Genomic DNA, 13712 nt, shown 5'->3' with positions numbered 1-13712 from the left:
TTTGTTATGTTTTTGTTACGGTTTAACAAACCTTTTTAAATTTTCAAAGTGAGCAGTTACCTCTCACACTTGGGTAACCATCCCAGTGCCTCACAACCCTCACAATGAGGAAATTCTTCCTAACGTGTGTGTTTTCGTACTGCCTCCAGTCACCAGGAGGAGTTCAAGGAAAGCCTGGATGTGGCACTCAGTGCCATGGTCTGGCAGGCATGGTGGTGGTGCTGGGTCACAGGTCAGACTGGATGATCCCAGAGGTCTCTTCAACCGAACTGCTCTGTGATTCAGACCGGCTACAGGCACTGCAGAGCAGCTCCAGCTCCGAGGATGTTTGGGATGCTGTTTGCCAGGGGGGATTAGGGAGAGCGGCTGCCTGTTGGCAGACAAGCCTGAGTCACACAGCAGGCTGCATGTTCCATACGCAAAACATGTGGCTTCGTTAAACAGATGCAACCGCCGAGTGCCAACATATTAATTAACCACCACATCCTTCCTTTCATGTCTCCCCGCTGCTGCTTTGGAAGCATTATGATAATTATCCGCAGCTCAGCGCCTCGGGGTTTGCAGAACAGCTATTCAGACACGTGGTTCCCGCAGCGGGAACAGGCTGTGAGGGCAGATCTCGAGTCCCGGCCCAGCTCGGCACGGCTCGGTCCCGGCGGGCCCGGCCTAGGCCGCGTTTCCATGGTAACCGCGGGGCCCGGGCGGGGCTCAGGGCGCATGCGCAGCCCTCCCTGCTCGCCCTCCCTTTCCCCCCGCGGTATCCCGGGGAACTCGGAGATGCCGGCAGCGCGCGCATGCGTCCTGCGCCCCGCGTGCCGCCGTCCCGCGTGGGCGTCGCGGCGGAGCGGGGGCCGGGCACCGGAAGCGGAAGCGCGGCCGCGCGCGAGTGAAGCCGCTCCTCGGCCCGGCGGGACCGCCCGCGCTGCCTCGTGCCCGGCCCGGCTCCGCCCCGCGCTGCCCGCGCGCCTTCCCGCGCTGCGCCGAGCCCGGCCCCGCCCCGCCCGGCAGCCGGGGAGGGGCTCCCGCCGCCCGCGCCGCCGCCCGCGCTCCCGGCAGCTGCCGCCGGCCCCTCGCCGCCTCGCCCGCCCGCGTCCCCCCGCCCGGCGGCCGCGATGTCCGACAAGGAGTTCATGTGGGCCCTCAAAAACGGAGACTTGGATGAGGTGAAGGACTACGTGGCCAAGGTAGGAGGCGGAGGCGGCGGCGGCGGCGCGGGCGGAGGAGGGAGGGGAGGGATGGATGTGCGCGTAGCCCTCGGGATGGGCCCGGGGCGGCGGGAGCCGCGGCCTGGGCGGGTACGGGCTGAGCTCCGCGGCCGTGGGCTGAGCTCCGCGAGGAGCCCAGGGCCCCCTCCCCCTCCTCGGGGCCTCTCGGTTCCTCGGCTTCCTCCTTCCCTCCTGCCCCGGCAGCCCCTCGCGTATGCCGGTGGAGTCATTCCGTGTCACCACGGAAACTTAAAGGATTGACAGGCAGGATCCCGGTCCCTGATCTTGTGTGGATTTGTGGCCTGGGTTTGGTTATCCTTCCCCTCTGTGCCTCAGGGCTCATCCTTAATAGGGTGATGCTAAGCCACCGGGTGTGCTGAGGCTTAATTCATTAACCTTCTGGGAAGTGTGTTGATAACTAGTCAGGGCGAGTGCTCGGGAACAGCGGACACCTGTGTGATGGCTGAGCGCTCCTCAGGTACACGGCAGGGTTGGAAACCTGCGTTCTGTCCTCATTCGCCTTCTCTTGTCACTGAGGTTTGTGGGAAAAAGTACACAAAGGCAACATCCTGCTTCAGTGAATCCTTACTGTTCAGGAAGATTGTCTGGGAGCTGTTACATCAGAGCAGAGGTGTACATCTAATTTACCTGTAATTATTTTGATCTCCAAACAAGTTAATGATTGTCTTTGGGAGCTTGACACATGCTGACACAACTTGCCGTGATGATTTAGGTTCTTTCTACTCCAGTTGTCAACTTTCAAACTCGTAGTGCTCCTGGCAGAAAGAAAAGTGTGCAAGTACTTCCAGCTGCTTTAGTACAAAGTCCAACAGCTTAGCCTGAATAGTCTCCTCTGACAGTTCCAGCTAAGCTTCTGGACTTTGCATCAAAGTGGCTATGCACTCACATGCTCTGCCTATAAAGTTCTAGAGGAAATAACTGGGAGCAATGTAATTATCCCACTTCAGCTGTTTGCTAAGGGTTGTGTACCTGTGTATGTGTAATAAAGTTGGGTAATACATTGGTATGTCTAATATCTTCGCAGATTTGGGGACTTGCAGTGTGTGTCAGCAGCATATTTGGATTTTCCTCCTGCTTTTAAATGGTTTCTATGTCTAGAAAATTCACTGCATGCTAATAATTATTGGTTCCTTGTGTATCTTTTGCTGAGGCAAAAGCTTTAAGGCTGTGGCATTGTCTTGGTTCAGTTTTCTATCTACAAGTTCACTGCAGTGCTAATTAGAAAGTTTTTTCTGTATTCCCACTGTTCCTGAGTGTCACTGCAACTCGTGTAGCAAATGGATTTATGTGATCACTCCTCATCTGCTTCAGTGCCCAGTCAAATACTTGGTTCCATCTGCTACTCAAAGAGGTTTGATGCTGCTGCAGTAAAGAGGCTGAAGTCTGTGATCTAACTGCACTAATGAGGCAGACATCCTCAAAAGAGAGATACTTACTGGAGTTAGATGATTATTGTAAAAGGAACCTGCAATCCTTGAGTACTCTCACATTGTAGAACTGCTTCTGATGTAGAAGTTGAATCAACTCTGAGTGTTTTCTGTTGGTTTGTGATCTAATCTTATTCATACTTTTCTCACACTTCCAAGTATGTATTGTGACTTCAGTTGTTAAACAACCTACAAGAAGTCAAATGTTTTCAGTCCTTTTTCTTTCCTTGACAGACTAGTGGGCTAGTAAACTCCTAGGCTGGCTTCCTGTGGAAACAAAGCTTATATAAGCAAGTCTTGACTGATCCTTATCCTTCCTAGTGGTTTGTGCATTTTTTTTTCTGTCTGATTTTTTGTAAGTTTCACAGAGGTGCAGGTCGGTCAGTTTTGGTAAGGTAAATGAAATAGAGGGGGTGCCTTCAGGGAAGGGAAGAGTACAAGAATGAGTTTAGTTTTACTGTATCACAGGAAATGCACGTTAAGGAGGGGCAACAGAACTCTGTAAACATCTGAATGTAGGAGAAGCCTCAGCTGGAACTTCACATTCTCAGTTCTGAGATTAATGAAATATGTGAAGGCAAATCATGCTTTGGTAGTTAGAGTTCTCAAGAAAGTATCTGTTCTGTGCTCTATGTTCTTTCTGACTTTCTTCCTTATCAGTTACATGGCTTCTGCTCCCTGCTGCTTTCCTGCTCTAAGTATGATTTAATGTTCAGGAATTTTACTTATATAAACTTTGCAGTGGCATAAATTTCCTCTCCCTGGAATGGGGGAGGCAGTCATATATCTTACAGTCTGCATCTTCATAAAATTCTTCCTTGTCCCTCTTCCTGAAACTTTTGTTTCCCAGCTTCTCATTTGTTTTGTTTCTTGTTCTAGTCTTGTTTCCTCATTATTTGTTTGGAAACAACACAGCCTTTAACTATGCTCTTGCAGTTTTGCCACCAATTACCACATGAAGGGTTTGACCTCTGATTTTGTTTCATATCTGAATGGCAGGGCTTGAAATGCAAACTAGGTGACCCTGGGTGCTCCAAAAATAATAATATAAATGGATGTTATCAGTGGGACTGTAGGAATTAACCCCCCCCTAATCAGACTGGACTTTTCTTCACTTGTGTGTAATAAGCTGTGGAGGTTCTGTCTGTGGAGTCATAAGTTGTTTTTTTTTTTAATCTGAGGTTTGGCTAGTAAGTACCAAGAAGAATGTGAATGTTTCTGCCACTTCAACAATTCCTGGACAAAGAAAGGATACAGGAACAGAAGCAAGGGTCTCCATTTGCATTACATGTTTTTCTACATAGGGATTTTGCATTCTCCTGAAGGTACTGTCTTCAAGAAAAAAACTTTTCACAGAAAGAGTAGTTCTGTGGGGTGCCAATGAGACAGACAATGCCAAGTGATACTGCTTTGTTGCTTAGCAAAAGAGATCTCAGTGTTGCCAGTCTGTATTTGAAAGATACTGGTGACTTCTATTTGATTAAAATATGAAAGATTTTTTTTATAGTTTAAATAGCCATGTAAGTCTTATTTCTGTTTTTGTAAGATACGTGATATTAGTGTCTACATTTCTCAACTTACAACAGTGTCAACTTTTTCTTTATGGTAAATGTAAATTTCTCCTGGTAAATGTAAATTTCTCCTGGAATAGTGTATCTAGTGTGTTATGCCAGCAAGTACAGTGTCAGCTATTTTTATGATGACTAGATTAAAAAGTAGTTTTTACTGTTTGCTTTCTTTGATGTCTTCCTTTTTAATATAGCCAGCATATGTTAGCTTCAGAGATGCCTACAGGAATCTAAGGGATTGAAGGAATTCTGCACTCTTCCCACGTACATCCACTCAAATTTTTAAAATTCCTCAAGAAAGCAGGAACTTCCATGGGAACAACTGAATCAAATGTGCAGTTTAATGGGTGAGGAGGACCCACGCAGCTGAAAGAAATTTACCTCCCTCAAGGTAGGGAGTGGGTTAAAAGTACTAGTTAGAAGAAGAGTAAGTTGCATTAAACCTACAGAATTTCTTAATATGAACAGTGTTTGCTCTTTTTCTTTTTCTTTACCCTTCTTCCCCAGTGGAATTAGATAAACTGTGCATTTGCTTAGAAAGGACTTCTCTATCAGCATGTGCACATAGCATTTCCAATCAGCAGTAGATTTCTGAGGTGAAGTACAATTTCTTTTATTCACTAGGCATAAAGTTTTTGGAAAGATAAACTTAGATTTGTAGGAGAGGCTTCAGTAAATGTTTGTTCTGAAGTAATTTCATCTCCCATAGCTTAACTGAAAATTTCCCACTTCCATGAGCTGATTTAATCGCTTACATCGTTTCCTAAACCTACTGCTGCTTACATTTAAGTTTGGTAAATCAACTAACCTAATACCATAAGAAGATAGGACAGGCAAAAAAGCTGGAAGCACCAGATTTTTGCTGCTCAGAGGACTGGGAGGTTGAAGTTATGGTAGGATGTGAAATGGATGTCTGTAGAAAGTGGCCTCATAGGCATTTCTGGTGTGGAGTCTTGTTTTTTTAAATAACAAAACCAGATTCCTGGAGGACCTCCAATTATTCATCTAGACAACAGTGACCACCTGTGTGTTCCTGACAAAACTGTGATGCTGCAATCTGCAGTTCTTTGGGATATAGTGAAGTTTGAATACATGTCTTGAGAAATGCATAAAACTTGACTATTGCTAAACTAACTATGGAGGCTAAAATTAAAAAAAATTGTCTAGAAGTACCTTTTTGAACAAGAAGCAGTAGTCAGGGGTATAGTTAAGTGTTGTGAAAAAGAGAAGAGACTTAAACATATCTGAAAGAAGAGAGATTAACATGGAGTAATAAATAGCTTTTAATTCTTGGGGATAACCTCTGTTCTCTTCAGTGTCCATTCCAATGACTATTACACCTTCAGTTACAAACTAAATGAAATGTGTGTGCTTAAATGGTTGCTATATATGAGAGGATTACTTGATTTACAGATAAGGCATATAATGGATACATTGAAATTCCCCTTATCTCATCACGCTGAATGCTGAAGCGCACATTCTTATTATGGCTACATTGATACCTGAATTGCCTCTGGTCAGGTAACAGGTTTCCTGCTCTTGAGTGACAGCCTGGAAGCCTGTCTGGATTACAGTGCAGGGCAGCTCTACCTCCCTAGCTTGTCCAGGAGCATATCAGAGCTAGCCCTGATCTGGGAGCTGCTGGACTGAGCTTATTCCTTCTGGGGCCTCTTGGATATCTCTATAACTCCCTTGGAATCTCTGTAACTCCCCAGTGTTTCGCCAGCACTTTTACTATGAGGGTTTGTCTTCATCTGCAGATTCTAGGAGTTGTGTTATTTTCCACTTGATTACTGTTGAGTCTGCTGAAGTGTGATTGGTAAAGATAATTTTGTTTTACTCCATAGTTCTAATTAAACTTGGTGTTCAATTTACATTTTGCAAATTTTAACATGATGACCTACATCCTTCTTTTATGGGACAAGATAATTGTTTGCTACTGTAACCTGCCATTAGCAGGTTCCATTTTCATGGTGGAGTTGCTCTTAACCAAAATCCCAGGAATGTACTAGGAAAACTTTCAGAAAAACACAGCACAGCTGCCACTTCTTGGTAGTGTGCAGAATAAAATGCATGAGGTTGTTGAAAACCACTTCTTCAGGATGGCTAATTAATTTCCCCAGTCTGATCCAAGAGAGTCTGAGGATATGTGGCAAAGAATTATTCAAAGATATTAATAGTTTGTGCATCAGTTCTTAAGTAGTTCACAGGAGCAGCATGGAGTACCAAACTTGCCTGCAAACCTGGCATTGTGATGGAATGTGTGACTCACTGACTGAATGAACATCCCAGGATTCTCAAATCTCTCCCTTTTTTTTTGGTGAAGGTACAGATAGAACTGATTCTTCAGCCATTTCAATTTGAAATGTAAATAGAGCTCATTCCAGCTGTGATCATTTGAATGATCATGAATCTGGAACTGCTAAATGTAATATTTTCTTTGGGATGTTGATGTCAGGCTATGGTGATTTTATTCATTGAGTTTGTGTCTGTGCTCTGAAAATCTTGGTGGCTTTAACATACTGCCTAAGTGATTCATAATTGACCTTTCTCTGCTTAAAACCCAAGTTAAGTACTTACTTACTTGATTCTGTCTGGGCTGTTCTTACTGTGCTGATTTGTCCTGTGCCTCATGGGTGTTTGCTGCAAAAAGTAGTTATTAAGACCAGATAATAAAACATTGAATTTAATCTTTTTTCTTTTTGCTGATGTACTAATGTATTCCGTTCCCTAAATTGAAAGCAAATTTTATCTCTGAAATATATCCTGTTTTGTCCAAGTTTGTGGTATACAGCATATGCATTCCTAAGTATGACAGTCAAAGTTGGGAATAGGTTATGAATAACAAGCAGAGAATTTGGTGGTGTGAGGAAAATACTTAATTCTACTACTGCTCTTCTTCTTTCTGCCCTCCTTTATTCTAACCACAGTTTTCCCTCTTGTGTCAGTTTTATCTTTATTAAATCCTTGTTTTTCAAGCCTAGCTCAGTTAGCTAATTTTGACTTCAACAGAAGGCTAACAGGAGATGAGCTAAGCTTTCTAAAACTCCAAGAGAACAGTTCTGCAGTGGTATGGATCTGTATCCATTTGGAATAATATGTGGAAAGTTGACTTAGATGTGAAGATCGTGCAGTGAATGTTGACTTGGGTACCATGGCACTGGTGACTCATGCAGGCCAGATAAGTAAAAAATCCTGAATGAGTGGATCTCACAGCAGTGTCAAAATGCATAAATAAGGATTCCTTTGGATAGTTCTCAATAGACCAAACAACTTCTCTGTGGTTTTTCTGAAGGACCACAGGCTCAGCTGGTAATATATCAGGATTTGAAGATCAAATATTCTACTTAAGTTCAAGGAGAACAGTGTGAACTGAGAGTTCTCATGTCCAAGAATTTTTATGCCTGATTAAAGGTCAGAAGAGAAAATTGAGGAAAGATGCAGAAAACCAGGGGATGTATATAATTGTATTGCTGAAGTCATGGGGATCCAGTTTTATGTAAAGCATCAGTTGAATGTTTTTTATGGTTTCATGTTAATGCTTGTTTGAACTTCTGAATATGTGTCCACACAAAAGTGTGAGCAAAGTTACTTCTTTCTACCTAACTTTCCCACTTCTAGTTGAAGGTTTGTGTTAAATTATCCCTAATTTTTCATCCCCCTCCATAGTAAAATGAATGTTGGATTTCGCAGTACAATTCTGTGGAAAGAAGCAGTTGTCATTTCCATAGATCTATTGCTAGGACAAAAGCATGAGCTGGAATTAATAAGTGCCAATAACTGACCAGTTGGTTATACAACAGTTGTTTTTCTTACAAGTTGCAGTTTCAGCAGTTTTGAACAATTAGATGTTCTTCTGCTTTAGCTCATTATGAGGAGGGTTAGGTACAAATCAGTACAGCTTGTATTAAAGTGAATTTTAAACTTTTATTGGGTGCTGGGTAGGGGATTGACTTCTTTTTGTAGTGTACTGGTGTTAAAGCCTATGTTGATTGTGACCAGTGATGGCAAATTCTACAGTCACAGGGCACAGATGGGGAAGGAAACAATACCTTCATTTAAATGGTTAAGGAACTGCTATTATGTAGTGTTGCTCTTTTGACTTGGAATGCAGTCAGTACTAATAAGTCCTATTGAACAAGCTACAGTGTTTGTCTTAATTCTCTGTTTGATTGGAATGTACTTATGTGTGTTTTGTGTGTTTTTTTGGTTTTGTTTTTTTTGGGGGGGTGTCGGTTTTGTTTTTTTCTCTTTTTAATAAAGACTAGGGTAGCAAATAATTTGTTTTCCCAAAAGCAACTGAAATTCTGATGAGGGACAGTAGGAAGGGAAAGAAAAATATGGTTTTGAAAACTCATAATGCACATGAATATGGTTTTGAAGTAGCTTGAGGGAGTTGGGATTTGGTGCTCTTAGCACTTTGCCCATTTTTACATTCTTTATTAGTATTTCTTATGCAGTGTAATTCCATAGCTCAGTTCAGATAGATTTGCCAAGGGCATTGCATTTCTTCAAAGAAAGAATTTTTGTGTCTTTCTTGCTGCACCAAGAATTAGAATATGGTCTGCAGTTTTGTCTTTGCTTACAGACATTGCTGCCTTCCTCAGTGGTTACAGGCCAGAAGGGAAATGGTGAAATCCTTTTCCTTAGCCTTCAGCTATGCTTTGGAAATCAAAGAGAGTAATTGCATGCTGTGGCTAATGAGCTGAGCAGACCAAAACATCACTAGATAGGTGTTCTGGAGATTGCCCTGTCACACTTCCAGCCAAAGTTCAGAGAATGTTCTGAGTCACTTTATACAACAAAATTGTGTGCTCGGAGTTTCTGATGAGCTAAGATCAAGTCTTGATAATTATTGTTGGATGACTGATTCTTTCTTTTCCCAAACTCTGGTCATTTATGAACTTGCTTTTTAACACACTTGTGACCTATAAATTAGTGATTAGCTTCAAGCAGGAAAGATGAGCTGTTAGGCCATTTGAGACAATAGACAGAGAGCTGTCCATAGAACAGTTACCATCAGCATCTCTCATTTAAACTGATTTGTTAATGACACTATGAAAGCAAATACCATAGGCAATAAATGTTTAAAAAGTATTTTTCTGTTTGGTCAAAAATACTTCCAGTGCTTGATTCATGTAATGCAATTGAAAGTAGAAGATTTCGAGTCCAATAAAAAAGAGGCCAGGAGAGTTCCTGTGAGGTGAGATCTGCTTTTCTGTTTGTGCCCTGTATTAAGAAAAATCAAACAAAGTCACAAAAAACCCCACAGAATCCTTTGTACTCAAGTGAGGCATTTGTGAGAATCTTTATTTCTTGGATTGCTGACTTCTCAATAACTTCAGTAATGGTGTTAACTGTTTCTTGGTTAAAGTCATGGATATTTAGCATAGTTTAAAAAACTTTAATTTGGCTCGTGATTAAAGCAGTAATTGTCTGTTATTTAAATTTATCTTGGGCATAATGACAGTAAATATAATTACTTTCAAAATAGGGTCCTCTAATTAGAGTGTAACATGAGACACAGTTTAGTTCCATTTCTGTGACAAGTCAATAGACTCTATTTACTAAAGCATTTTCAACAGTAATTCCTGGAGAAAATAGCTTAATTTTTGTAGGAGGATTATTTCAAATTTAAAAGTGCAATACCAATATTTATAAGTTTTAAGGAAAGTATTACAGTGAAGTTGAATATGCCAAGTGTGTATAATTGGTTTAGAAGCCATTCAGTAGTTGATAATGCATATATTTTTAAGTATATACTGCTTAGAAAGCAGCATTTATTTTATGGATGTAAAAAAGCTTTTCTGATCTAGTTTTTTGCTTCCATGTTTTGTTTTTGCATGACTCCAATCACCAACTGCTTCATCATGTCAACAAAACTCTGCATGAAGGCACAAAACTTCTAGAACTCATTAATGCTGCTTTTGACATTTCATATTTTTTTATACATTACTGAATGAAGAAAATGTAAATTTGCTGTGCACAGGAAAATAACGGCTGTTAATCTTATAGGAAGACCTGTTTAGAAGCTAAGCTTCATTGCTTTGGATTTGATAGAACACTTGATATTGCCTTGGACATATCTTTTGTTCAGTTTCTGGAGAGGTAATTCCTGCTTATGGTGCTAAGCCCCAATTAAAGCACTTAAATTCAGGGAACTTTTAACCATAGCAATAATCTTTGGGAGATACACTCATCTTCCTGTTTATTCTCTCATCTCTTCCTGGTACAGTACAACCTGAGCTTTGAGAATTCACATTTATTATTGTTGCAGGGGTTTTTACTTACTGTTTCTTTAGATCATGCAGAGAATTCAAACTATCAAGCTGGCATCTATTGAAACTGAAACCCAGTAGCTGGCGCCGTGTGTTTGCCTCAAAGGAAAACATCCACTTCCTGTTCATTCCTTGGACAACATGTCCTGAGCAGTTTAATGCAGAACTTGATGTGGGGCTCTTCCAGAAACTGAAAGTGTTTTAATTGGCAGTAAAGAACTCAATGCAGAATGTACGGCAATGGCTGGGATCCTTTGCTCAGCTGCTTAACTTTTGGAGCAGTTTCTGACATGTTAAGTTTGAGGAAAAAAATTCCTTTTTGCAGGAACAGGTATAGTTTTGTAGATTTTTCTGTTTTCATTGTGTCATCTGTTGTCAGTTTGCTGATGGTCGATTACTGAGACAGAATTAATGCTCCGATTCCTGGTTTATGTATGGTTGATGGCTCCTGTTTAGCAATTGTCTGGCACCCATGTGAGCTGGAATATCTTCTGCTTAGTATATTCTTAGAATAGGTATCATGCAAATCACATCATCTAAAATACACTGGTAAAACATGAAGTCTGGCCAATCATTTCTGCAATCAAAAATCCAATCCTTTTAGGCCTATGAAAATGGACACTGCACTGTCTGCAATAGATGCAGTGCTTAACTCTTCGGGGGAACATAAGGCTTATGTCCACTTAAGGTATAAAGTCATCAGATTGATCTGCAAATCTTTAGAATTAATGGTTAAAGGCTTTCATTTATGTTTGTCCCCTCCATATCAGGGCTGACAGGTGAGTCCTGATGCTGTAACTAAAGCATTTTAACTTTAATTCTGAATTCTGACAATTTTTCTAAGCAGGGACAGTTTGGGAAGTGTCTAATCATTGGCTGTTTCAGTTTGTCATCCAGAATATTTCATGCACTAACATTCATGAGTTAAAGGGCTAATCTGAAAAGAGAGCAATGATACATTTGTCTGCAGCAGCCTATTCTGTCAGAACTATTTGCTGCCATTACTCTGAGCTGTTGCCTAACTAAGAAACAAACTTATAAATGGAAGTTTTGGACCAGACTTATAAATGGGAATTCCTAGGAGCTAAGAAAAGCTGCACAACTGGGCCCTTCATTCCTGTTTCATCCCTTGCTAGTGCAAGTAGTGAGTGGGTTACATTATTTCTCACTCAAATCTTACACAGGTGAAGCATTTTTGTGGGGGGAAAACAACTGTTTTCAATAACAGTGTTTTGCACATCTTTGAAGCTGGGATTGTAGCATGGGCTTCTAGAAGCTGTAGCTAGGAAACAGTTGGTTCATTGCTGTTCTACAGAACAACTCATGTTTCAGGTTTGTTTGTCTCCCAAAATGCTGATACAACTGAAGCACAGATGGCTCAGTAGTTCAGTTTATTTAGCAGTTGTTTCTGGAATTGTATTTGTTTGACTGAGACAAAGGACTTCAGATTGCATTGATTATGGTGGATAAGCTAGATATTGTTTACCACCAAAAAAACCTGAAAAGTATGCTTGTTAAGCACCTTTTTGTTGGCTCAAGCCAGAATAAGTGTATCAGTGCCTTAAAAGCTTTTCAGAGTACTTTAGATATGATATCAAGGCAGGCAAAATTCATCATCAGGTTCATAATTCATTTTCTTAACTTTTATAGACCAGGTATTGGTGTTATTATTAGCAATTAAGGCTTCTCCTAAAGTAGAGAACTGCAAAGTAGATATGCATTTTTTACATGGGCATCTACATCTGTGTGCTCTGGTTGTACAACTTCTTACAAAATGCCAGCTGGAGACACACACTATCCTCAGAACAGAAACCCCTTTTTGATAAACTGATAAGGGTCTTTTAGAGGGAATGCTGTTCTGAAATTCTTTGAGTAGCCTTTTTTTCATATTTTTTAAAACAGAAGCTCAGTTGGATATTGCAGGATAAACTAATAGCAAATACTAGAAACGAGTCCAGAAAAATAATGAAAATTTGATACTCATGTCTTCAGCCTCTTCCACAGGGATTTAACTTTCTGTTATTCAAGTTCCCTTCTCAACATCTGTTATCTTGGATTTGGTTTTTGATCACTATCTCTACAGGATTTCTTGTGGATGTTTTTGCTATTTCTGTTTGTTTCAGTAAGATGTGATAAAGGGGGAGGTGTAAAAACAACTTGTCCCATATATTTCCCAAAGCATACAGGGTAGAAAGGAGACATCTGGAAGAAAATTCCTTTTTGCTTCAAGTTATAAAATTTAGAGGATGGGGAATAAAACACCCAGAGGAATTAAAAAGACGTTATTAAATCTGTCTGAGGGTAAACACAGAAATCATCAGTAGGAAGGCTTAACTAGTGCAGTCACACTCAACTTAAACAAAAACCAACAAACTTCTGGGTGAAATTATCCAAGTGCAAAGTGATTATCTCACACAACAAATCTAGGTCATTTGCTCCAGTTCAGTTGTCTGCAGACTGCTGTAGTCCACTCAGGCTGCACTTGGAGAACTCTGGAATGGTTGGAACATGCTGAACCGCTGAGCAGCAGTAGCAGTTGTCTCTGTGCGGCCTGAGTGAGGCTGGGTTACACTGATTTTTTTGGGTGGACTGAAAGTAAGTAATTTTTGAAATTATAGGGGATTCACGTGAAAATTTGGATTTGGCACAAAATTTTTGCAGTTGCCGTTGGAAACTGCCTACTTTCAGTTGCAGTGAGTTGATTTCCTCAGCTCTGGCAGGATCTTATTGCAAGTTTTTAACTGAAGAAACTAGCTTCAAAATTATAAACAATTCACAGCTTACAACATTAATCTTTTTACTTCCCTTTTCTGCTCTTTGGCTTAATCTAGACTTTGAGTTACTAGTTATTCAGCAGGTTCCACTCTTGCTCTTGGTTGGAATATTTAGTGACTGTTAGTGAAACATGGTCATTTTTCTTGTGAATCAGAAGCTAGAGATAAGAAAACTTGAGACTCAATAAATTGCTGGGCAGAAATGATAAAATACTGTTGCTTCTTCTTAGGCCTCCTGCATTGTTTTAGAAGTTTTTTTTCAATAAAACAGATTGAGTGGAAATGTGAAATTTGTCTTTTCCATCTGCTCTGCCCAGTTCTTAGGTCTGCAACCCTTGAGGCATCATATGTCAAGAGTTTTTTACATTTATAGGGAAAAAAATGTACAGAAGTTTAAATAATGTGTTGCACTGACTTGTTTTGAACTGGTCATTTGAAT

The 13712-nt window shown here is 40.9% G+C and overlaps 1 protein-coding gene across 1 annotated transcript in view; it reads left to right on the top strand.

The window, feature by feature from the left end:
• The first annotated feature begins 1040 nt into the window (after window positions 1–1040).
• The window catches only part of MTPN (myotrophin), a 31080-nt gene continuing 18408 nt past the window's right edge, over window positions 1041–13712 (top strand). Inside the window, exon 1 of the mRNA XM_066549844.1 lies at window positions 1041–1184. Coding sequence (XP_066405941.1) covers window positions 1113–1184 — 72 coding nt within the window. The 5' untranslated portion in view covers window positions 1041–1112. The remainder of the gene's footprint in view (window positions 1185–13712) is intronic.

This window comes from Molothrus aeneus, chromosome 5, assembly GCF_037042795.1.
Source record: "Molothrus aeneus isolate 106 chromosome 5, BPBGC_Maene_1.0, whole genome shotgun sequence".
NCBI classification, from domain to species: Eukaryota; Metazoa; Chordata; class Aves; order Passeriformes; family Icteridae; genus Molothrus; species Molothrus aeneus.
The sequence above is the reverse complement of the archived record's forward strand: the minus strand, read 5'-3'. Positions and strand labels throughout refer to the sequence as shown.